Source organism: Schistocerca americana, chromosome 1 (assembly GCF_021461395.2).
Source record: "Schistocerca americana isolate TAMUIC-IGC-003095 chromosome 1, iqSchAmer2.1, whole genome shotgun sequence".
In the NCBI taxonomy this organism is placed as follows: Eukaryota; Metazoa; Arthropoda; class Insecta; order Orthoptera; family Acrididae; genus Schistocerca; species Schistocerca americana.
This window is the reverse complement of record NC_060119.1, coordinates 556904975-556931407: the sequence shown is the minus strand read 5'-3', so window position 1 is coordinate 556931407 and position 26433 is coordinate 556904975. Positions and strand designations below refer to the sequence as shown.

Genomic DNA, 26433 nt, shown 5'->3' with positions numbered 1-26433 from the left:
TGTATTATGGTCATTCCTTGGAGTCGATTCCGGAGCCCGCAGAGCAGCGGCTCGACAGCGATGGCATATAATATCGTTGACAGCGGGCACCCTCGTCTGACCGATCGTGAGATGGTGATGGGCCCCACCAAGCGTCCATTGATGAGCACTTTGGATGCGGCGCCGTGGAGTAGTCTCATGACGACGGTGACAAAACTTTCCGGAAACTTCATTTGCGTCATCACGTCCGTGAGATAAGCATGGCTCAGCCTGTCAAATGCGCGATCGAAGTCTATCGATACCAATGCTCCCCGGAGACGACATGTTGCTGCCAGTGCGATAACATCGCGGTAGTCGCTGAGTGCCGTTTGTATATTGCTATCTCCTCCTAGCTGGGTTTGGTCGAGTGAAATCACTTGGCGTATTACGCGTTTAAAGCGTGCTGCAAGTATCCTGGCGTAGATCTTGTAGTCGCAATTAAGAAGGGTCAGTGGCCGGTAGGCCTGTATCCCTGTGCCGCCGGATGGTTTGTGGATGGGGATGATCATTCCTTCCACGAAGGCGGGTGGAAGAGGCACGTTGGGAGACATCAATTCGCAGCACATGGAAGTCCATCGTGGAGTCATGAGATCTTTAAATGTACGATAAAACTCCAACGGAAACCCGTCGGTCCCCGGCGATTTGTGCGACGCTCCCTTATCAATCGCTTCCATTACGTCGTCAACTGTGACTTCACCTGTTAACTCCAGGTTGGCCGTCTCGTCGAGACACGCGGAGAGCGTTCGTCGGACCTCATGAAAGGCTGCCTGATCGTGTTCCGCTTCGTCACAGAGATGACCGTAGTGTTCCACAAAAGCGCTGGCAATGTCTTTTTGCGTTGTCATACGGCGACCATCTGGCAGTACGACCGTCTGTATTAAGGTTCTGCGGCTACGTTGTTTTTCTCTGATAATGTGATACATCGACGGTGATTCTCCACGGACTCGTTCAAAGGCCCTTGCACGGATTGCGACACCCTCCAGACGGCGGCGCGTTATGGAAATTGTTTGGGCCTGTGCTCGTTTTATACCGGCACGACGCTCCTGTGAAGGTGCTTGTACTGAAAGTTCGCGGAGCATCGTGAAATAAAATTCCGTCGTGTGTCGCCTCCACATCATCTGCTCTCTTCCGTATGCAATTAACGCTCGCCGCAATGCAGGCTTAACGCATTCCAGCCACCACTGCAACGTCGTCGGATATGTCGGGATGCGTCGTTCACACACGTGCCAAGTGTCTTCGATTAAGCGTCTGCACTCAGGTTCCCTGAGGTGTGCAGTATTCAGTTTCCAAACACTGCGACTCCCCCACACTTTTTGACGACTCAGGGAGACCGTGCATATGTATGTATCGCTATGTGATCTGAAAAGGCGACAGGCCACAATTCCGCATCGAGGATCGCAGGTTCGAGACGACGTGTTCCGTAAATGCGATCGAGACGACTTGCAGAGTGACTCGTGACGTAGGTGTATCCACGTCTGTCGCCATGTATCGTCTCCCATGTATCAATGAGATTCATGTCCTGTATGAGTTGCCGCAGCTCCGGGCATGAAGTGTAACGTGGGTGGTGATCTCTTGGTGCGAGCACGCAGTTGAAGTCGCCTCCAAATAAGACATGTTCATACCGACCTAAGAATAGTGTTGCAATCTCCTCTGCGTAAAATCGGGATCGATCGCGCCGTCTGTAGGACCCCGACGGTGCGTAAATGTTAACGACCCGTACTCCCAGCACTGTGAGCGCCAGTCCTCGCGCTGACGGCAGGTACACCACGTCCTCGGCTACAATGCCACTACGTAGAAGTATCGCTGTTCCGCTTCCGCCGTCGGTAGTAGGTGTAATGTGTGTATCGTACTCATATAGGTCGGGGAAGCTCTCAACACATACTTCCTGCAGAAGAACGATGTCGAAGTCCGACGCATGCAACGTAATAATTGCAATTTGACAGGCGTTCTGATCGTATTAATATTAATAAAGGCTGTTCGAATTACCTGTTCCTCAGTGCGTAAAGCACACATGAACGCTTATGTTAATTTGTGTGCCGCTGCTCGGCGACATGCTGTCTGTGCGGCAGTCTGCATCTTCTGTGTGGTTAACATCCGGTGGACGCAGCACTCGCCATTGCGGGTGCGTCGTCGGTCTGTGGGTCAGTATCGGATTCGTCGGCCCAGTTCCTGTGCTGGAGGTCCAGCTCCCGCCGTGTTTCTCCGGCATGGCTGACCGATGGCGGTGGCGTTGCTCCGGTGGGTGGAGGGACTCCTTCCGTCGGCTTTCCGTCCGGTGTGTCTGTATTCAACCCCTGTCTAGCATGATTCGCGTCGTACTGCTGTGTGGGAGGTAGAACCTCTCGTTGCACATCCGGATGCACTGTATCGGCGTCACACCCAAGTCCGTCTGACGTGGACTGCAGTAAGCAGGTATCCGACGGCGCTAGTCGTCGTTTCTTGTGGCGCTTCGGCGATCGTTGTTTGCGCGTGTACGCCTCCGTATCCGAGTGCGGAAGTGACTCCCGGTGCTCAGGGACGAAAGCAGCTGTCGGCACAACCGCAGGATCAATTTCCGTACCTCCTACCGATCCTTTCCGTCCAGTTAAGGTCGTCATCGTCTCCGGAGCGGTAGAAGTGTGCGTCGTTTCGTCACTGGAGGCGGTCTCTGCTGCAGTCGGTTGCCGTAAACTGTCAGGATTCTGTAGCTGGTCATTCTTCGGGATGGGATCTATTCGAAATGCGTCCACATACGTTAGTGTCAGCGGCGTCAACGTGGACTGAGGCAAGGGTTCGCCGGTTGGAACTTGCACTATCCTCCGCTGCATACATTCGGAACGGACGTGGCCCTCTTTCTCGCAGCCTGAGCATGTTTTGGGTTGTCCATCGTAGATGACTATAGCTCTTCATCCGCCGATGAACAAGTAAGAGGGTACATGTTGTGTCAGTTCTATTCTGATTTGACGCACCCCATTGAGAACGGGGTAAGTCGTGAAGTTGGACCATTTTCCCTCAACGTGGCTAAGCACTCTTCCATATGGGCGTAAGGCGTCAATGACCAAGTCAGAAGGAACCTCGAAGGGAAGTTCGAAAATACGTATGTCTCGTAAGCCCAGTCCTGCGTGATCAATAGTTACTTCTCCAACATGTCCATCAGAGTGACGAAATTTGAGTCCATGTTTAGTATCTCGGATGATTCTGTCACATACTGCATCGTTAATCAGCTTGACGTAAAGGACACTGCTCACTATGGAGAGGTGTATTCCGACAAGTTCGTTGTAGTCAAGTTTAACTTCGTCTCGTAGGAACATTTCGATTTCGTAGGCTTTCGGTCTCGCATATTCATTCGAAAAACTGATCTTGAGAGTCGACTTTCGGTATGCATGTGCCATTCTATATCGAGTCGTCTAAACGCGCGAGTACGCCGAAGAGGTAAACAACGCGAGCGCGAACGTCTCCGGCAGCGACGTAAATAGACGTCCGTGCCGTAGCACCGCCGAAGGCAGACTGTGACCCACAAAACAAAAATATATGAAACAGTGCTCCAATACTTCGTCGAACTTACGTAAAAAATGTTTCTGTTATTCATAAAAAAAACTTTCACATTATCACTAATAACAGGAAACTCTTTCCTTTGATCATGATGAAGAACGTTCTACTGAATACAAAATAAACAGTGATATATAGGGTATAATAATAATGGCATGTGACGAGGGCCTCCCGTCGGGTAGACCGCTCGCCTGGTGCAAGTCTTTCGATTTGACGCCACTTCGGCGACTTGGGCGTCGATAGGGATGAAATGATGATGATGATTTGGACAACACAACACCCAGTCCCTGAGCGGAGAAAATCTCCGACCCAGGCGGGAATCGAACCCGGGCCTTTAGGATTGACAGTCTGACGCGCTGACCACTCAGCTACCGGGGGCGGACATACATAGGGTGATTCACGAAGATATTCAGATATTTCAGTATGTTACTCTATAAGTAAAACTAAAGAAAAAGTCCATATAAACATAGGTCTGCAAATGTTTGGTTACGGAGTTACGGCTAATAAAAGATTTTGCTTGAAATTTAGCAACTTCGCTAATATGAAGCGATCGCAAAACTGTACAAGGTTAAAATAAAGCACGATATCCATTTATTTTGTTGTTATTGGTCTGGTGAATCTAATGCAATACTTTTCCAGAACATCCAGAGAAGCAAAGATTATTGTACAAGTAAATTTAATTACTTTCCATTAAGAATGTAAAAACGTTTATGTCATTGTTGGCAACCGATAGTGAGTTGTTTTAGTCGGTTCCTAACCTTGAAACGTGTTAGTTTTCCGGTTTAACATGAATTCACGTGTGCTATGCTATTAATAAAAGCAGATTATCTGACACATTCATACAGTTTCAGTTAACGTTATTACTATCATTTTTCCAAAATTAAATTCTCTACAACTTCTTTTGAAAACTTTGCGCAATTGTCTGGAATCTAAAAAAGAAATTGGGCGAAGTAGTTAATAAATTAAAAATTTTACAACATTATGTCCTTGCTTCTCTGGATGTTCTGGAAAACTAATGCAGATACACGTCTGGGACATGTTCTATTAGATTCACCAGATCAATAACAACAAAATTAATGAAATCGTGCTTTACTTTAAGTTTTGCGATGCCTTTAATTTAGCGAAGTTGCTAAATGTCAAGGAAAATCTTTTATTAGCCGTAACTCGGTAACCAAACATTTGCAAACCTATGTTTATATGAACTCTTTTCTTTCCTTTTACTTGTAGAATAACATATTGAAATATTTGCGTATCTTCGTGAATATATATCGTTGCTGGGTGCATCCGAAAACCAAGCTGCTGCTGCTGCTGTTGCTCATGCGTACGCTGTACGGTACCCTAAAGGCGACATACCGATAAGAATGTTTTTCGTCGCCTGGAGCAACGCCTTCTACAAAACGGTAATCTTTGTCCGTAAGTAGTGTACAGAGGTCGTCCAAGGACTTGACGTACTTCACAAACAGAGGACGCGTTTCTTGAAACCATTCACATCGGCGACGTATCCACGATATTGCAAGGCAATTTCAAATATCTCAAAGATTAGTTGTTGAAGCGTTGCACGATGAAGAACTGCGTCTGTATCATTACACGGTAACACCAATGGCCAGAAGACCACATTCGACGAGTACAGTTTTGTGAATGGCTTTTGCACCAAGTGGAAGATAACGAACATCTTACAAATAACGTGATATGGACTGACGAACCTAGCTTCACTCATGGAGGAATTTTCAACCTCCATAACAGCCATTATTAATCAGAACATAAACCACATGTCCCCTTGAACGTGGATTGATCGGAACATAACTCACATGTCACCCGTGAACGTGGGTTTCAGGCTTACTTTGGCGTGGACCTATGGGCTGCAGTCGTAGGAGGAGTGTTTTTGGGCTCTTACCTATCGCCGGAGAAGTTGAATGCGCCCCTGTATCGTATGTTTCTTTGCAAAAATTCTTTGCCTGACGCAATAGAAAACGTTCCACGTGGTGTTTAGCGGCAGCTATGGTTTCAGCATAATTATGCACCACCACATTTTGGAATGAATGTGCATAACTATTAAAATATAGCCTTTACAGGGAAACGGATTGGTCGTGGAGTCCCAATGTTCTGGCCTCCACGTTCCCCGGACCTTAATCCTCTATATTTTTATTTGTGGGGCCATCACTTTAGAGCACTCTACCCATACATGGATACGACCTAATAACTCGCGTGCCTGCGTAGAAGGCTCCAGCGAAGTACGATACAGCGAACGGCGAAGTGTTTGCATATGCAAGACGTCGCTTTGAATGTCTTTAAACTGAATGTTGCTCGTACTTTAAGTAGCGGCAAATCTACATAATGGAATTATGAAAATAATGGAATAATGCTGTCTAGTGCTGTCTACCTATCGTGTTTCTTCGTACCTTATTCGATACCGACAATCTTTGTGAATCCACTATTATTTTCTGTTATCTGTATTTCTGTCTTTGACGAAACAAAGTGATCGTTTACGTCTGTAATAAGTTCGTATCATTTCCTAATGTTTAAATAAAAGTAACAGTAATAGAAAGAAATATACAAGATACGACATTGTGGAGGTGTAAACTGGATACAGTTTGGTCCTTTGACTGAAAAGGAAAAGTCTGGCGCGAACGCAATTCGAACATCCGCGAGTCTGCTTATCCTTTTTCGACGGCGTTGCTTCGTCTCACTAATCTAATAGTACAGCTCCTGTACAGCACATAGTTCATGCTACCTCCTCTTGGCAACGCTGCACGCAGTTACAGCCACGCCAGAACCTCGTTTTGTAAATCACATTTCTATTAAACCTATTGGCAGGACTAGGTTTTGATACAAACACTTTTGTCTTGAACTTGGATGAGGCATCACATGCCATCGGCCAAGTCATAATATACACAGGGTGTCCCAGAAACGTTGCGACAGCCTTAGAAGGGTTGTAGAAGGTATCTTTGGACACAAATAGAGGTAGGAACTCATATCAAGAAACGTCTTCCAACGACGGCACAGAGCTTAGAAGTTACAGGCGCTGGCCTTTGTACACTGACGGGCGGAGGAAGGGACGTTTCGCAATGTTGTTTGTTATTCTGTGATCTCGACTGATTGCCACGATCACCAGTGGAGAAGATGGAGCTAGTTGCTGCGTAGACAGGCCTTATCTCCTACGAATGCGACGCTCTGTTGCCTTGGTGGATGACAGCTCCGGACACGGATTTCCGCCTGCGGTTTATTTTTCTCGTGTATACCCAGAAACAATGGGAATTTTAGAGGTTTCCGGGAGAAAAATAAACTGCGTATGGAAACCCATGTCCGAAACCAACAACCACCAAGGCAACAGAGTATCGCATTCGTAGGAGTTAAGGAGTTTCTACGCAGCAGACAGCTCCGTCTTCTCCACTGGCGACTGTAGTACTCACTCGCGATCACTGATTAACAAACAAAACTGCGAGACGTTCCGCCTATGGTTCTTTCGCGAACAGAGACATGGTTGCTGGAGAAGGGGTGGCCTAGCAGCAGGTTCGGCCGCCTATAGCTTCGACGCTGTCTAGCGTCGCTGAGTGACATTTCTCGATTGGTTCCTCAAGACACCCTCTAAAACACCCTCCATGTTTGTCTCATCTTTCTGGAGCACGCTGTATATGTGGGGTGTTAGGAATGTAAGGCCTGATATTGTGATCATTGGTACTCACTTCAGTGTGTTCGTTATTTTTTCTCTGGACTTAACAGTCTTCTCATAAACGTGTCACATAATTTACTACCTGATGCTTTCACAGTGTAACTGCACCACTAAGTGGACTACGGCTGTCGGTGTAGACTGTTTTGCGGCCACGTGATCACAGTTCAACACCTGACCTGCTGCCCACGAGAAAATAAGCATTAATGGCTTGCTCTTGCCACATGTCTTTGGAAGTACAAACCAATCTAAAAACATAGTATTCCTAATAGCTATAGTTATTAGTGTAAATGACGTAATGTTTTTCAGTACTCTGCTCTCAGTCACTAGTAAAAAATACCTGCTTTTATACTCCCAAAAACCTGCGTGGCCGGCCGCTGCGGCCGAGCAGTTCTAGGCGCTTCAGTCCGGAACCATGTTCTTAGGTTAGTTAGGTTTAAGTAGTTGTAAGTTCTAGGGGTCTGATGACCTCTGATGTTAAGTCCCATAGTGCTCAGAGCCATTTGAACCAAAACCGCGTGTATTCGAAACTCCGTAATTGTCTCCTATTGCGAAGCGTAAGTTTGAAATTTAGTTCAAAGGTGCCTACAACCTTCCGCTCTGATGGTACAAAAGCATGGCGTCCTGCGACGTCACCCTTGGGCACGGTGACGCTTCAAACACCAAGACCAGAGTTCAGAAGTTTGCGTGAGCTGCACTGACGTCACATTGACAGCAAATTACACCACAATTCTCCCCAAAGCCACCGTGGACGTGTCACACGATGGGAAGGGTGTCACACCCGCTGTTACCCGCATGTCATCCCTTCTTTCGATGCCTTTGCAGTGTAGGTCGGAACTGCGACAACCAGCGTTGAAATCAAGTCGTTTTCTTATGGGTGGGCGAGAAAAACATTAGAGACATATCGTCACTTAGAATCGACACGAGAATGCCTCAGAGGGTGGCATAAAGGACGTCAATTGAACGACCCCTTCCCTTAGGAGTTTGATTCCCATACATTTCGCGGTCGAAAATGGCAGTTCGCAGTGCTATGAGCACCAGGACGAAATTCTTGATAACGTTCGCACTGCTGCCACCCCCTAGGCGTTTCACCGTCTAAGAACATCGTAGGGCTGCAACCCCCTTGAATGTGATCTGACGCCTTTGGAGTGTAGTGCGACCACAGTTTTTGCTCTGGCATGCAGCATGGAACCACTAGATGGCCGTTCAGAACGATTCTACGAAATTCGAACATGATCCGAAGAAGCAAAGGGAGTACATGGTTTTACAGCTCTCCTATTTCGAGGCCTCCTGTGCCACGACCACCTGGGGGGGGGGGGGGGGAGGGGGGAGAGAGGAGGGGCGGCGCAGAATTAACACCCTCGTTAATGAGCCTGTTAAAAACATTGCTGTCAGAAATTTCGAACAAAATCAGCGTTGTGGCTGCTGTGGCGCCTGAAAGTAGGCAAACTCCACCTACAGGGTTTCGAAGGGGTTGCCTAACCCTCAAGCGCTACAGTAGAATTGGTATCGGGGTTCCTGACAAGTGCTGAACAATGCTGTGTTGGTGACATCAACAATGTTCATGAACTGAGGGCTCTTGGAGGCTCTTTGCCGTTTTATTCACGCACATGTAAATTTTGTAACACAATTTCCTCATTACGTTCTTGTTGAATTTGTGTAGTGACACACAGCTAAAGGAAAAGTTAGACGCCGTATAGAAGGAATTAATGTGTACATGAAGTGGTCTATTCATAGGTAGAGCAAGAAATGATAGGATAAAGATCAACAGATGAGGTGGAAAGAAGAAAACAGAAATAGAAAAGGATGTGAAAACTACAGATAGTTTACATTGTGACACAGAAAGAAAATAGGTGAAATATACCAAGTGTGAAGCTAGTGATAATAGATAAAGTAGATTAAGGTTTAATATCTTCTAGGGAGCTAAGTGGTATTCAATAACAAGTAGGGTGCTGTTCAAAGGTTGAAGCAATATATTGGACGTATCCGATCTGGCATCGCAGTTATGAAATGATGATAGGTATTTGAATGGCTTGAAAGGTTTGAAATGATGCTACTGAGGAAATCAGCTAGATTCATGGAAAAGGTAGCGAAAATTCTTGGTATGATGCTCTTTCGCCCTGACACGGATACTTCTTTACTCGATGCTTTTCAGTTGGTACTATTACGCATCTCAGTAATATACACTGTAGAGCCAAAGAAACTGTTACACCTGCCTAACATCGTGTAGGGCCCCCGCGTGCACGCAGAAGTGCTGCAACACGACGTGCATGGACTCGGCTAATGTTTGAATTAGTCCTGGAGGGAACTGACACCGTGAATCCTGCAGGGCTGTTCATAAATCCGTAAGAGACGAGGGGGTGGAGATCTCTTTTTAGCAGCACGTTGCAAGGCAACCAAGATATGCTCAACTATGTTCATGTCTGTGGAGCTTGGTGGCCAGTGGAAGTGAATAAGTTCATAAGATTGTTCCTGGAACCACTCTGTAGCAATTCTGGACGTGTGGGGTGTCTCATTGTCCTGCTGGAATTGCCCAAGTCCGTCGGAATGTAAAATGGACATGAATGGATGCAGGTGATCAGACAGGATGCTTATGTACGAGTCATCGGTCAACAGCCGTATCTAGACGTGCCAGGGCTCATATCGCTCCACTACACACGCCCCACACCATTTAAGAGCCCCCACCAGTTTGAACAGTCCCCTGCTGACATGCAGGGTTCATGGATTCATGAGGTTGCTGACTGGCTCTAGCAACTTTGATACGTGGGAAGATGTGCGTACTCACGTGAGGTTGCCCTCGATCATGCTGTGGAAGGCGCGGAAGGCGGCGGCGTTGAAGCCGTTGATGGTGGCGGGGTGCAGCGACACGTCGTAGTCGTACGTGTAGCCCTGCCGCTGAGGGCGCAGGCCCAGCTGCCGCATCGCGCGCTCTCCTGCAACACAAGGCCCTCCGTGTACAGAAGCATGAACTACAGGGTATAACAAACATACACCGACTCACTTTGACGAGTTTAGGGAATTTCTTGAGCAACAAAATGATTGTAGGGACGTGCGTTATCTTACCAGAAGGACCTGGACGTTCTTATGTAATTCCAATGGAAAGCAATGTGGCTGGAAGCCGCTTGTGAGGAATTATATCAAAAGCCTTTTTGGAACTCTATAAATACGGAATCAATTTGAGAGCCCCTGTACTCAGTACGTCTTGCGAATAAAGTGCCAGCTGTCTCTCACAAGAGTGATGCTTTCCAAATCCATGTTGGTTTGATGTCGATAGGTAATGTGTTTCGGGGTATTTCACAACTTTGAAACAAAGTATTTGTTCACATGTCCTGCTAAATGTCGCCGTCAGTAAAATGAATCTGAACTCAGTGGATTACGATTGTTTCCTTTCCTGTGTATTATGACACTAGGGAAACAAGATTCCAAGTTACTTTCTCAGTGAACCTCTGGTGTGATGTGATTGATGACCTGCAACCTGGTAGTCTGTGCAACTTTACATCCCCTTTTATCACCATAAATACGAGAAAACTCCTCACGCCATCGTAGTAAAAGTAATTAAGCCGTTGCAACATTGATGCACAAGATGCACTCCTAAATTATGGGCCCATTCAAGAAAGACATTGCCTGTAGAAATATAATCGTCCTACTACGACTACGGTAGGATGGTGATAACATAGTGGAACATGTCTGGTGACGCTGTGATAGTTTTCTTACGTCTTGGGATGATAGAGACTTAGCTCGCAAGATTCACTTGATATATTCGTGATATACCAATCAAAGATGCTGAATGATTTCCACTCAGTTTGGTGTGTCATCGACTTATGAAATATATGTTTTTAGATAAAGGAGATTATTTTCACGCAGCAACTACAACTAAACTCGTTGTCTACATTGTGAATTATCTATATCAGCCGTCACAGGGGCAATGAGGAGGCGATGAACGCTTTCAGCTCTGAACTGGCGTGAGGGTATCATTTTACCTGCTTTGTGATAGAGCTACAAACAGCTATATCGAACTCAGAACATCTTTAGAAATTTTGACATCATACGACGTCTCGCTACGTTCAGTAACCAGTAGCTCTAGAGGTAAGAAACATAAAGACTGCGGAATTGGTTCAAATGGCTCTGAGCACAATGGGACCTAATTTCTTAGGTCATCAGTCCCCTAGAACTTAGAACTACTTAAACCTAACTAACCTAAGGACATCACACACATCCATGCCCGAGGCAGGATTCGAACCTGCGACCGTAGCGGTCGCGCGGTTCCAGACTGTAGCGCCTAGAACCGCTCGGCCACTCCGGCCGGCACTGCGGAATTGTTACTGAAAATAAACAAATATGTTAATGAAATCGTATCACTGATTACTCTGTTAACTGCGTTTCATCCAGCAACTACTCTCACAGCCACAATGTTGCATTTACGTGGTATTCCGGTAAAGATACTTGAGTATAACAAAAGACTTCACGTGTAATTAAGACAGCGATTCGTTGTATGGTATTATGATGAGACACTAGACGAGACTAAAGCTCAATCGCCGAAACAAAACAAGCAAACAAACAACAGAAAACAAAACCACCTTTCTTGGTGGTTGGATAAGGGACGAGCAAGGTAAACACATGAGGGTGCCAGATCAGAAGCAGTGCAGTAGGCATGTTCCCCAGCCAAGCTCCTTGATGCTGTCTTCCAGGTCGCATTTGTTACTCAGAGACTGAAAGGCATTTCATTTGTTGGTACAACTTGTCAACTGCAAAGGACACATCCCCGTGAAGAAGTTAGTAGCAGACAATACGTCCTTTGCGCCACCAGATGTGTACCAGTAACAATATATTTTGTGGACGTGTACAGGCTATCGTCTGAGATAATGTTTGTTGTGGCTTTCCCACTGTTTTCTCCTTATGAAGTTACCATACAGCACTTCAAACTGTCATCAGGCTGCACTGATTAAGGTTAACGATGACCTTCTTAAATTTATTACGTAAATGACAGGAGCAATCCTTAGAGGGGGCACAGATGACTTCATTCCCCATCCTTCCCAGTTCGAGATTCTGCTTCACGTTCAATTTCGCTTACGACGAGACGTTGTAATGTAATCCTCCTTCCTCCCTTTTAATCTCAATATGACTACTGAAGGCAAAATCGCACAAAGGTTAATTGATCATGACACTTGCCAATTACCGGAAACACTATCATTGACCATGGTAGTAACTCGCAGAAATGGAATAAAGATTTTCTTTAAAAACAAAATAAAAACAAAAAGTTCTCCCTCTGCCGACGGTGATTGGGCGTAGCCTTCAGGCGGCCTTTGGCTATTATCTCACGGCTGGTTCCATGTTTAAAGTCCGTTATGAGACACTTACCCTGCTCCTACAGGATCGTGGCCTCGGGCTCGTCCATGTCCGTATGCGAGCTGTGGCCTTGTATATGAGTACCATGAGAAGACAGTGGACCAGACGGGGCACACCACTAACACGCAGCTTGCTTGACGTCCTCCTGCCTGCTTCCACCTCACCACCGGTGTCTGTCGGTCACATCATGCCTCATTTGTCTCACATTTCGACCTTTTTCGTCGACTACAGTCACACTCATACCAGTCTACCGGATACGCGCCCACCCAGGACTAAGGATTTTTACAGTATACTATTGCGCCATGTTCCCCGGAATGTGATGGAGACCAAGCAGCCCTCCAACCAGTGGCCCATAGTGTGGACTACCACCCACCAGCCCTTCCTCCCTACGGACGTCCGGGCACTGTGCTACCACACAGTCAACAGGAAGTTTGCCACGAAACAGCGACTGCAAAACATTGGTTTGTCCGAGTCCCTTCTTTGTCTCCTTTGCCAGCAGCTCGACACTGATGAATACTGTCTGACATGCGCCTCTTCGCAAAATGTCTGGCACTTCGTGCAGCAAATCATTGGTTGCTATCTCCGAGTGTCCGCCCCCGGTAGCTGAGTGGTCAGCGGGACAGAAATGTCAATATTAAGGGACCGGGTTCGATTCCCGGCTGGGTTGGACACTTTTTCCGCTCAGGAACTAGGTTTTGTGTTGTCATAATCACCATCATTTCATCCCCATCGACGTGCAAGTCGCCGAAGTGGCGTCAAATCGAAAGACTTGCACCCGGCGGACAGTCTACCCGACGGGAGGCCCTAGTCACAAGACATTTACATTTTTTATCTCCGAGTGCCACCAGACTCGATCGAACCGCGAATGTTTCTATACCCGGGGACAAACATTTTCTGCCGCCAAATGTCATGCAATTACGTGGATTTTATCTCTTTCATGAGGGACCTGAATCCCACCTCGACTTCTGGAACTATTTACGAACAGACCATGCAGCTCTCAGAAACAGGCTACGTTACCGAACATTATTTGCTGATTATTTTCGAGGGATCTTTGTTAAGCCTCCACTAAGTTGGGGGTGCCTGGAGCTGAGGGCACCTACCCCCTCCCCCCCCCCCCCCCCCCCCTCCCTCAGGCTGTGTCGGAGTTTAAGCCACGTATGATCGATTGATCAATTCTACCTCCGACCTCTGCGGATGGGAGAGCGCGTCGTAGATTTGCACGGATTTTATTTATTTTTTTTTCTTTTCTTTTTCTTGCTCAGCATTTATATTTTATTCTCTGTCACTGGTCAATGTTCCACATAAATTCATAATAATAATGAATATTACAAAGACCAAATGCAAATAAATAAACAACAACAACGCCTTCCACTTCTGTTGATTCCTGTGTCTGCCACTTTTCTGTGCCCCACAGGGTCGGTGGTGATGAGGGGACACTGCAGTCAGGCCTCGGGTTTCGACCCCTGCCCACTTTGTACCCTCAGCCCCCACCGGTCCACTATCCCTTAAAAAAAAAAAAAAGGAAGCAGGAGATCACGGATTCGAACCCCGGTCCCGTACACAATTTCACTCGTCGCCGCCGATTCCGCGTAATGTCCCAAAGCAGCTCACAACAGCGATCCCTCACCTTTCCTGTTCTTTCTTTCCCTCGCCACCTTCAATTTACTGACAATTACCCACACCCGTCAGCAGCATCACGAAATAGCCGCAAGTTGATGCTCACCCTGTCCATCAGACCATTTACACGGGGTCCAAGTGCAGATATTTTCATTTGTGGCACCTTAAGATGTTCGTACATCAGCGTGTTGGTTGTTTTTTCTTGATTTCGAACAGTCTTCCCACAAACGCTTCACAGTTTTTACGACCTGATGTTCTCTGCACAGTCGTAACTTCACCAAACTTCAACATCTGACCTGCTTCCCAGGGGAAAATAAGCAATAATGGCTTGCTCTTGTCATGTGTACTTAGAGGTACTAAAGAACCTAAAGTCATAGAGTCCTAATAACTCATTATTAGTCTGAAAATGACGTAAATGCTAATGTAATGTTGTTGAGCACACCGTCCTTAGTCACCAATAGAAGTATCTGCACTTACCCGTCACACCCCCAATGTATGGAGAATAAGACCTATCCTACCACATTACCCTGAGGCGTTCTTGATGATAGCCTTGTCTCTGGTGAACACTCACCGTCAAGCACAACATACTGGTTTCAATTACTTAAGAAGTCTTCGAGCCACTGACATATCTGGAAGCCTAATACTAATTCCCTGACCTTCGTTAACAGTTTGCAGTGGGGCACCGTATCAAGACAGTAACCCAGTAACAGTATTAATTTAATAGTTACACTAAACGTATCACATCCCTAGGAATTGTCTACGGATTTTTAGAAGTGTTCACCCTTAACTGAAACATCCTCTATTCTTCCCCACCCCTATCTCGTCTGGCTAAGAAGGCTCGATGTCAGTGCAGAAAATCTGTTACTCTGGTAATGAGTTTGAAAGGCGTGTACTCGGGCACACTTGTATGTGGCACCAGAATAAGATAAGAATATTAATAAATTAAAATGAAACTAGTATACTATAAACGATGAATGCCTCTGATAGGCTCGATAACGTGGATCGCTGACTGCGCGCGACTGCAAAGCCAAAGATACTGCTTTGTTGGAGTAAGAGATCGCTGGGCGCTCAGTCGTAGGTAGCTGTCTGTGATGGAAGGACGATGGAGTAGGCAGTTTTTGTGGTGTGCTGTGTGGAGCCACCAAGAGTTAGATTAATGTAGGTATGTCAATATTGTTGAACAAGGAAGCAGAAATCTTCAGGCAAATAAGGATGTTCAATAATTATTACACTCCTGGAAATGGAAAAAAGAACACATTGACACCGGTGTGTCAGACCCACCATACTTGCTCCGGACACTGCGAGAGGGCTGTACAAGCAATGATCACACGCACGGCACAGCGGACACACCAGGAACCGCGGTGTTGGCCGTCGAATGGCGCTAGCTGCGCAGCATTTGTGCACCGCCGCCGTCAGTGTCAGCCAGTTTGCCGTGGCATACGGAGCTCCATCGCAGTCTTTAACACTGGTAGCATGCCGCGACAGCGTGGACGTGAACCGTATGTGCAGTTGACGGACTTTGAGCGAGGGCGCATAGTGGGCATGCGGGAGGCCGGGTGGACGTACCGCCGAATTGCTCAACACGTGGGGCGTGAGGTCTCCACAGTACATCGATGTTGTCGCCAGTGGTCGGCGGAAGGTGCACGTGCCCGTCGACCTGGGACCGGACCGCAGCGACGCACGGATGCACGCCAAGACCGTAGGATCCTACGCAGTGCCGTAGGGGACCGCACCGCCACTTCCCAGCAAATTAGGGACACTGTTGCTCCTGGGGTATCGGCGAGGACGATTCGCAACCGTCTCCATGAAGCTGGGCTACGGTCCCGCACACCGTTAGGCCGTCTTCCGCTCACGCCCCAACGTCGTGCAGCCCGCCTCCAGTGGTGTCGCGACAGGCGTGAATGGAGGGACGAATGGAGACGTGTCGTCTTCAACGATGAGAGTCGCTTCTGCCTTGGTGCCAATGATGGTCGTATGCGTGTTTGGCGCCGTGCAGGTGAGCGCCTCAATCAGGACTGCATACGACCGAGGCACACAGGGCCAACACCCGGCATCATAGTGTGGGGAGCGATCTCCTACACTGGCCGTACACCACTGATGATCGTCGAGGGGACACTGAATAGTGCACGGTACATCCAAACCGTCATCGAACCCATCGTTCTACCATTCCTAGACCGGCAAGGGAACTTGCTGTTCCAACAGGACAATGCACGTCCGCATGTATCCCGTGCCACCCAACGTGCTCTAGAAGGTGTAAGTCAACTACCCTGGCCAGCAAGATCTCCGGATCTGTCCCCCATTGAGCATGTTTGGGACTGGATGAAGCGTCGTCTCACGCGGTCTGCACGTCCAGCATGAACGCTGGTCCAACTGAGGCGCCAGGTGGAAATGGCATGGCAAGCCGTTCCACAGGACTACATCTAGCATCTCTACGATCGTCTCCATGGAGAATAGCAGCCTGCATTGCTGCGAAAGGTGGATATACACTGTACTAGTGCCGACATTGTGCATGCTCTGTTGCCTGTGTCTATGTGCCTGTGGTTCTGTCAGTGTGATCATGTAATGTATCTGACCCCAGGAATGTGTCAACAAAGTTTCCCCTTCCTGGGACAATGAATTCACGGTGTTCTTATTTCAATTTCCAGGAGTGTATTTCTGTTGTTTCCAGCCCGTTAGTATAAGTGATTCGGCTGATAATTTGTAATTATTGAGTAACCCCAGAATGTACGTAAACGGTTTTGATAAAAAGTCTAGTTAGATATTTCATTTTTGTAGTGTTTTTAAGATTTGTTGACAGAGCTATGTGTAATTTGATGATTTGCATTTATGTTGGATTAATGAAGTTATATAATACTTGCTGTTTAAATTTCATTGTTTGTGAATCAGTTGTGAGTAATGTAGTTTCAATTGTCAGATTTTTTTGAAAAGCCAAACTTAACTTGCAATATAATTTTGCTAAAAAACTGAGTGTTAGTAATTCTCCATAATCAGTAATCAGTACCGCCTCCCAGTCGAGGTCATATATATTTAAAGAAGCTGAATTTTCTTTCAACCAGAAGAGTTGCATGTGCATTTAAAGTATTATGGCCAGCATTGCACACTGCTGAGTCTGTAGCTAGAATTCATATTTTTTTGTGAGAGACCAGAATATGTCGCGTTCCACCGTTGCTGCTTTAGAGGTAAGACAATTTAATTTATTTGTTATATGCACAGGGACCAAACTTATTAGTTTTGAACAGGGCCTTAGGATTCACTGGTTAAGGGGCTGAAAGTATTTTGCAGTGACTTTATTTCTTTATTGGTATTGAGAGTTGCATTGCCCAACCGATTCGTGTAAAGTTTTGAAAGCAATAACATAGAGTAAGCACGCCAATTGCAGTTACATCACGTCACACGACAGTTCGAGTTTTCTATCCATTCTACATTTCAGACAACATTCAACATAACATTTAAGCCATTTATTTTTTAAAAGAACGTTACACTTGGCGACAGCTCTGCCAGTCATTCGCTTTGAGAATTCTTTCATATTATAATAGTCATATATATATTTTTATTCTGTTCCCTCAACCACTCTGTAGCAATAATAGTAGTTACATTTCTTTTTTTCGCAACGCAGATTACTAACTTGTATAAAAATTCTTCCACAGTTCATCGGCATTCTTATGCTCCGCCTTGTTTTCCATTGATCTCATAGTTCAGTGTTTTTTCTCTTTGATTTTGTACCCTGTATGTGATTTACGTTCCCGTTGCACTCTCTTAGAGGTAGGATGTAAGACTTTAAGCCAGTGGCTAGCTGTGAGAATTTAGCTGTTGGCCTATGGACGCAGCATAATACAGTTTTGTAAGGTAATGAAATTTTGTATATTTAGTTTTCAGTAAGCAGCAACGCAATGTGGCTTTTGCTAATTCTAACAGTACCGTCCCTTTAATGTAGAACCCAAGTATTTGCCATCAGATTTAATGTATAGGTTAATTAGGTATACCCGATTCGTAATACTTTGTGTGTTTTTTAACCCTGATACAGACAAGTTAAATTTTGTACTTTGTTTTGTCAAACGATGTTAGACCTTTTGTCATGTAACAATCCAAGTATTGTTAACTACGTCAGTAAGTGAGAATTGTAGAACAATTGAGAAGTTCACTGATTTTGAAGTTAACGTAAAATGTTTCATGTTAGATTTTGTGAAGAAGAAACTTTATTTTGAATACAATTTTCGAAATGAAGAATTCGGTTTTAGTGTGTGTGTGTGTGTGTGTGTGTGTGTGTGTGTGTGTGTGTGAAATCTTATGGGACTTAACTGCTAAGGTCATAAGTCCCTAAGCTTACACACTACTTAACCTAAATTATCCTAAGGACAAACACACACACCCATGCCCGAGGGAGGACTCGAACCGCCGTCGGAACCAGCCGCACAATCCCTGACTGCGGTGCCTAGACCGCTCGGCTAATCCCGTGCGGCAATTCGGTCTTAGCATATCCTGTTATCAGTACCTCGTCCTCTAAGATTTCGTTGACATTCTTTGCATGAAGCTGTTTTACGGCCGGCATTGCACTTCGTTGAGCCAAGATTGAATGTTTTGTATGCCTACTGTGGAGAGAACAGAATACCAAGATTACATCCGTTGCGACTCAAGAGCTAAGAAAATTGTATTTCATTGTTTTTTTGGATAGGGAATTTTATCAGTTTATTGCACAGGGCCATGAACTCGGTGCTCACGAGACTGAGTAAATTTCAGAGGGATTGATTTCATTATAAGCGTTACATGCTGCTTTTCCAGATTAAGTTGTTTAATTTTTCTTTGGATTACAATAAAACTGATTAAGCACACCATTTTGTCAACAGCACATCACTCAGTAAATTTGGATAACACAAAGTTATATTATTAAAGAGAGTTACAAGTTTTATTAATGAGGGAGTTTGCGTAATCCCTTTTAAGGTTTCGTCAATGAAATAATGAGTAATGAGTGCTGTCGACAGGAAAGCTTAAGCTGATTCCATTTTTCTAGGTTTTCAGAAGTTTTTGTCACCGCTCCTCACCAATGTTCTCTATAGAAATTGCGTGGCCACAGAGTGTCGTCTTAGTTGTTCGAGTGCGAGTGGATTCGTGATTTCCTGTCACAAAGGTCACACTTCGGAGTAATGGGCTGGAAATCACACAGTGAAATAGAAATGACATCTGGGGTTCTCCAAGAAGGTATTATAGGCCATATGCTATTCTTGAACCACGAGGTGCGTCTGAAAAGTTCGGTGAATGGTTACAGAAAATAAACCAGGCTTAAATACAAAATAGATTTACTGACTTTCAAAGTGATCACCATGAGCTGCAGCAAACTTCTGACATCGGTTGTAACGCTGTTGGAAACTTACTGCGAACCACTCTGTGGAATCGCTCGTGGTCGCGCTTTGCTGGAGATGGGCATCATTACAGGAGACGTGACGGGGTGCTACCAATACGATATGGGGACCAATCGACAGTCAGTGGCACAGTGTTCATCGTATTCTTCACTTTCCTCGAATAGAAATCATTACGGATTAAGTCGTTGTTGTCTAAAAAGACAATCAACATCTTCTTGATTTTGGATTTTGTCAGCCGTCTTTTTATGAGAGGCGGGGAAGACGATGAACACCACGCCACTCACTGTCGCTTGGTCGCCAGATCATATTAGTAGTACCCGGTCCCATTTCTTGTAATGATGCGGATATTTCAAAATGCGTGGCCGCGGTGCTTCGAGCTGTTGCACAGAAAGCGTTTTGCTAACAGTTTGCAACAGTCTTACAATCGATGTCAGAAGTGTACTGTAATTAACGATCATTCTTTTGAAGGCCACTAAAGGCGTTTTGTTTTTAGTTTTTGGTTCAAATGGCTCTGAGCACTATGGGACTTAACTTCTGAGGTCATCAGTCCCCTAGAACTGAGAACTACTTAAACCTAACTAACCTAAGGACATCACACACAGCCATGCCCGAGGCAGGATTCGAACCTGCGACCGTAGCGGTCGCGCGGTTACAGACTGTAGCGCCTAGAACCGCTCGGCCACTCCGACCGGCTTAGTTTTTGGTTCCTTTATTTTCTGCGACCATTTACGAAATTTTTCAGACACACCTTGTATATACACTCCTGGAAATGGAAAAAAGAACACATTGACACCGGTGTGTCAGACCCACCATACTTGCTCCGGACACTGCGAGAGGGCTGTACAAGCAATGATCACACGCACGGCACAGCAGACACACCAGGAACCGCGGTGTTGGCCGTCGAATGGCGCTAGCTGCGCAGCATTTGTGCACCTCCGCCGTCAGTGTCAGCCAGTTTGCCGTGGCATACGGAGCTCCATCGCAGTCTTTAACACTGGTAGCATGTCGCGACAGCGTGGACGTGAACCGTATGTGCAGTTGACGGACTTTGAGCGAGGGTGTATAGTGGGCATGCGGGAGGCCGGGTGGACGTACCGCCGAATTGCTCAACACGTGGGGCGTGAGGTCTCCACAGTACATCGATGTTGTCGCCAGTGGTCGGCGGAAGGTGCACGTGCCCGTCGACCTGGGACCGGACCGCAGCGACGCACGGATGCACGCCAAGACCGTAGGATCCTACGCAGTGCCGTAGGGGACCGCACCGCCACTTCCCAGCAAATTAGGGACACTGTTGCTCCTGGGGTATCGGCGAGGACCATTCGCAACCGTCTCCATGAAGCTGGGCTACGGTCCCGCACACTGTTAGGCCGTCTTCCGCTCACGCCCCAACATCGTGCAGCCCGCCTCCAGTGGTGTCGCGACAGGCGTGAATGGAGGGACGAATGGAGACGTGTCGTCTTCAGCGATGACAGTCGCTTCTGCCTTGGTGCCAATGATGGTCGTATGCGTGTTTGGCGCCGTGCAGGTGAGCGCCTCAATCAGGACTGCATACGACCGAGGCACACAGGGCCAACACCCGGCATCATGGTGTGGGGAGCGATCTCCTACACTGGTCGTACACCACTGGTGATCGTCGAGGGGACACTGAATAGTGCACGGTACATCCAAACCGTCATCGAACCCATCGTTCTACCATTCCTAGACCGGCAAGGGAACTTGCTGTTCCAACAGGACAATGCACGTCCGCATGTATCCCGTGCCACCCAACGTGCTCTAGAAGGTGTACGTCAACTACCCTGGCCAGCAAGATCTCCGGATCTGTCCCCCATTGAGCATGTTTGGGACTGGATGAAGCGTCGTCTCACGCGGTCTGCACGTCCAGCACGAACGCTGGTCCAACTGAGGCGCCAGGTGGAAATGGCATGGCAAGCCGTTCCACAGGACTACATCCAGCATCTCTACGATCGTCTCCATGGGAGAATAGCAGGCTGCATTGCTGCGAAAGGTGGATATACACTGTACTAGTGCCGACATTGTGCATGCTCTGTTGCCTGTGTCTATGTGCCTGTAGTTCTGTCAGTGTGATCATGTGATGTATCTGACCCCAGGAATGTGTCAATAAAGTTTCCCCTTCCTGGGACAATGAATTCACGGTGTTCTTATTTCAATTTCCAGGAGTGTACATGATTTAGGGGACGATACGAGCAGTCCTCTAAGACTGTTTACAGATGATGCTATCGTTTACCGCCTAGTCAATTCGTCTGAATATCAAAATGGCTCTGAGCATTATGGGACTTAACTGCTGAGGTCATCAGTCCCCTAGAACTTAGAACAATTTAAACCTAACTAACCTAAGAATATGACACACATCCATGTCCGAGGCAGGATTCGAACCTGCGACCGTAGTGGTGGCGCGCTTCCAGACTGTAGCGCCTAGAGCCGCTCGGCCACCCCGGCCGGCGTCTGAATATCGATAGGAATTACAAAATGATTTACACAAGACATATGCATGATGCGAAAAGTGGCAACTGACGCTGAGCAATAAAAAGTAAGATCTGCTCCACACCAGTACTAAAAAAAAAATAATAATTTTCGATTAGACGATAAATCACTCGAATTTAAAGAACGTCGATTCAACTAAATGCCTAGGGATTACAATTACGGACAACTTGGAACGATCACATATATAATGTTGTGGGGCAGGCGAACCAAAGACTGAGTTTTATTGGCAGAACGCTCTGAAGATGCAACAGATCTACTAAAGGAACTACCCACATTACGTTTTTTGTGTCCTTTTCTAGAGTATTGCTGCGTGCTATGGGATCATCACAGATACGAGTGAAGAAGCACACTGAAAAACTTCAAAGAAGAGCGGCTCATATTTGTCTTATTGCGAAATAGGGGTGAGAGTGTTATGGATGTGAGACGCGATTTTTAGTGGCTGTCATTAAAAGAAAAGAGTATTTCACTGCAGCCAGATCTTTACACGAAATTTCAATTACCAACTTTCTACCCCGAATGCGAAAATATTTCTTTGGCTCCCACCTACACAGGGAGAAGTGATCACGGACATAAGAGGAAACAGAGCTCCTACGGAAAAATGTAGGTGCTATTCGAGAGTATAGCCGTCATGAAAAGCCTGAAAGTGGTTCAATGGACCTTGTTACATAGGTACCTCTCCAAGGAGCTAGGTATTTTAACTGCTTCGTCACAGTACATATATTAGCCCGCCCGATTAGCCGTGTAGTCTAACGCACGGCTTTCCAGACTGGGAAGGAGCGCCTGGTCCCCGGCACGAATCCACCAGGCAGACTTGTGTCTAGGTCCGGTGAGCAGGGCAGTCTTTGGATGGTTTTTAGGCGGTTTTCCATCTTCCTCGGCGAATGCGAGTTGGTTCACCTTATTCTGCCTCAGCTACACTATGTCGGAGATTTCTGCGTAAACAAGTTCTCCTCCACGTAGGCGTACATCCCCATTACCGTACCACGCGCAAACATGAGGGTCACACTTGTCTGGTGTAAGATGTTCCCTTGGGGGGGGGGGGGGGGGGGGAGGGGAGAGGTGTCCACCGCGGACCGAACTGCACAATAACCCCGAAAGAGAAGTTTGGTGTGGGGAGGCGGAGGGGTGATGTGGACTGCGATAGTCGTCGTGGGGCTTGTGGACCACTGCGGCTGCGGCGGGGACGGAGCCTCTCCGTCGTTTCTAGGCTCCCGGTTAACATACAATACAATACCATACATATATTGCAATAAAATTCGTCATAAACAGTTCATGACAATTTAAGAGAGAACAGTGAGGGCCGTAAGCACAACTCTAGAAGAAAATATAACCTTATAACCTTCACTACCCACTATTAAATCTATCAGAGGTTCAGAAGCTGGTTCAGTTTGCAGCCCAGTAACAAGAAACTTTAAATCCAACCTAACATAAAATCATTTGTCCTGCACAATTACTTCAACTCCGTGGACGAATTTCGATTTAAAAACTGTTGGCGCTCTTTTTTTTCTAAAAGAGAGAGAGAGTGAGTGAGAAAAAAGAGAGAGACCGAGAGAGAGATACAAGTAGAGAAAGAGAGAAAGGAGCTACTTTTTCGTTTAGTTGCTTGAGTAGAACTAAAAATGATATGTGCTTATTAATGTTGCCACTAATCACTAGTACATATTTTGTAAACTGACTCGTTCCACGTAATTTCGATAAAAGAATCGTGGAAACGATATATGGAACATGTATATAACTAACTAACTAACTAATCTTCTCCAAGCACTTAAATGCGAAATGCAGAGAAGTCATGTAGATGCAATAGTGTAGAGCTGCAGTAGACAGCTGTGTGACTGACAGCTGCCAGACCTGTTGCTACGCACCCAGTATGGGCGGCAGGTAGTGGGCGTACGAGATGTGCTGGTACTGGGCGACGAGTATGCGGCGGGCCTCCTGGAAGAGCCTCTCGTCGTCCCAGCGCGGGTTCAGCTCAGCCAGCCCCCTGGCCAGGCGGTTGTGCTCGCGGATCAGCACCGTGTGCAGCGACGCCAGCTGCACGTTCTGGTTCAGCCGCAGGTCCGCTGCAACACGCGCACACAGACGAGCGCGTTACGCTCTCGGCGAAGCAAATCAGCACGTCACACTTCCGGGCACACTAAAACATTGTGCCGCACCAGGGAAGAACAGCGTTCTGTTATTCGGTTTTTGCGTAGTGAAGGTGTGAAACCTATTGAAATTCATCGACGAATGAAGGTTCAGTACGATGATGCATGTTTGTCGCAGCAGCAAGTCTACGAATGGTGCAGGAAGTTCGCAAATGGTGTGACTTCAGTGGAAGATGCTCCTCATCCAGATCAGGCACAACGAGTTGTGACTCCGCAGAACATTCCAGCAGTTGAAGCCATAGTGAAGGAAAACCGCCGAGTGACACTGAATGACACTGCAGCTTGTTTACAGATTACTCATGGGTCAGCACACCACATTGCGCATGATGTGCTCCAGTTTCACAAAGTGTCTGCAAGATGGGTACCACGGCAGCTGACTCCTGAAATGAGAGAACGACGTGTTGATCCTTGTGAAGAACTTCTTCGGCACTTTGAACGAGAAGCTGATGGCTTCCTTGTAAGAATCGTTACTGGGGACGAAACCTGGGTTCACTTCCACCAACCGGAAACGAAGAGAGCGAACTAGGAATGGCGCCATTCCTCATCACCAAAACCAAAGAAGTTTCGAACAGAACCATCAGCAGGGAAGGTTATGCTGACTCTCTTTTGGGACGGAAAAGGCGTCATTTTGGAGAATTACATGCCTAGAGGGACCACTGTCACCAGTGCATCATACACAGATCTCCTAAAAAATCCTGCGGCCTGCAATCAAATGAAAGCGACTTGGATTGCTGTCAGCAGGTGTCCTTTTGCAACATGACAATGCAAGGCCCCACACTGCCCGTACAACAGTTGCAACAATGACAGACCTGCATTTTGAGTGTCTTCCTCATCCACCATACTCACCAGACCTTGCCCCAAGTGATTTCCATATGTTTGGACCACTCAAAGACGCAATCTGAGGAAAGAAGTTCCGTTCTGATGAAGAGGTACGCCACACGGTGCATGAGTGGTTGAGCGGACTACCAAAAGAATTATTTTCCAAAGGAATTTATACACTTTGTAAGCGCTGGTGGACTTGCATTGAGCGTGGGAGATTATGTTGAAAAGTGATACAGCATTGTACCACTTCTGCACAATAAATAATATTTAAAAAAATATTTAAGATTTTCATTTGACTCACCCTCGTAGTTTGCCGTTGCCTTCCTCTGACTTGTGTGTGTGAGATCTGTGTCCTGTGGATGACTGTGATGAGTTGCTATACAGTGTAATGTTGGGTTTCTATTGTTATGGATGAAGGGACAGGGTGAGACCGAGTGCTGGCACACAACCTGTTCCTTTCACATAGCACCAATAAGGCTGCCGAGCTTAAGGTCGCCATCCGATGGATGGATCACCATCAACTGTGTCACAGTGAGGTGATTAAAGTCTTGGGACTGCGATATGCACATATAGAGATGGCAGTAATATCGCGTACACAAAGCACAAAAGGGCAGTCAACTGGCGGAGCTGTCATTTGCACTCAGGTGGTTTATGTGAAGAGGTTTCCGAAGTGATTATGACCGCACGACGGGAATTAACCAATTTAGAATAGATGGAGATGTACTAGATGTGTGGAACATTCCATTTCGAAATCGTTAGGAAAGTCGATTTCCAAGATCCACAGTATCAAGACTGTGCCGAGAGTACCACATTTCAGGCATTACCTCTGATCACAGACAACACAGTGACCGACGACCGTCACTTAACTACCGAAAGCATTGACGTTTGCGTAGAGTTTCAGTGGAAATGGAAGTGAGCGTTTGGCGTCATTGGCCGGGAGGCCCCTTACGGGGTAGGTCCGGCCGCCGTGGTGCAGGTCTTATTACATTCGACGCCACATTGGGCGACCTGCGAGCCGAATGGGGTTGAAATGATGATGAAGACAACACAACACCTAGTCCCTGAGCGGAGAAAATCTCCGACCCAGCCGGGATTCGAACCAGGGCCCGTAGGACGGCAATCCGTCACGCTGACCACTCAGCTATCGGGGCGGACAGAGTTTTCAGTGCTAACAGACAAGCAACACTGCGAGAAATAACAACAGAAATTAATGTAGGACGTACCGAACGTATCCGTAAGGACAGTGCGGTGAAATTTGGCATTAACGGGCAATGGCAGCAGACGACCGACGCGAGTGCCTTTGCGCTAACAGCACCACTTCGCCTACACCGTTTCTTCTAGGCTCGTGGCCACATCGCTGGGGCCATAGACAAATGGAAAGCCGTCACCTGGTCGAAGGAGTGCCGATTTCAGGTGGTAAGAGCTGGTACGG

The 26433-nt window shown here is 46.8% G+C and overlaps 1 protein-coding gene across 1 annotated transcript in view; it reads right to left on the bottom strand.

The window, feature by feature from the left end:
* The window catches only part of LOC124576936 (peroxidase-like), a 169004-nt gene that overhangs the window by 29727 nt on the left and 112844 nt on the right, over window positions 1-26433 (bottom strand). The window contains exons 7-8 of the mRNA XM_047131216.1: window positions 23898-24095; window positions 9999-10146 (exon numbers count right to left, since the gene is read on the bottom strand). Coding sequence (XP_046987172.1) covers window positions 9999-10146; window positions 23898-24095 — 346 coding nt within the window. The remainder of the gene's footprint in view (window positions 1-9998; window positions 10147-23897; window positions 24096-26433) is intronic.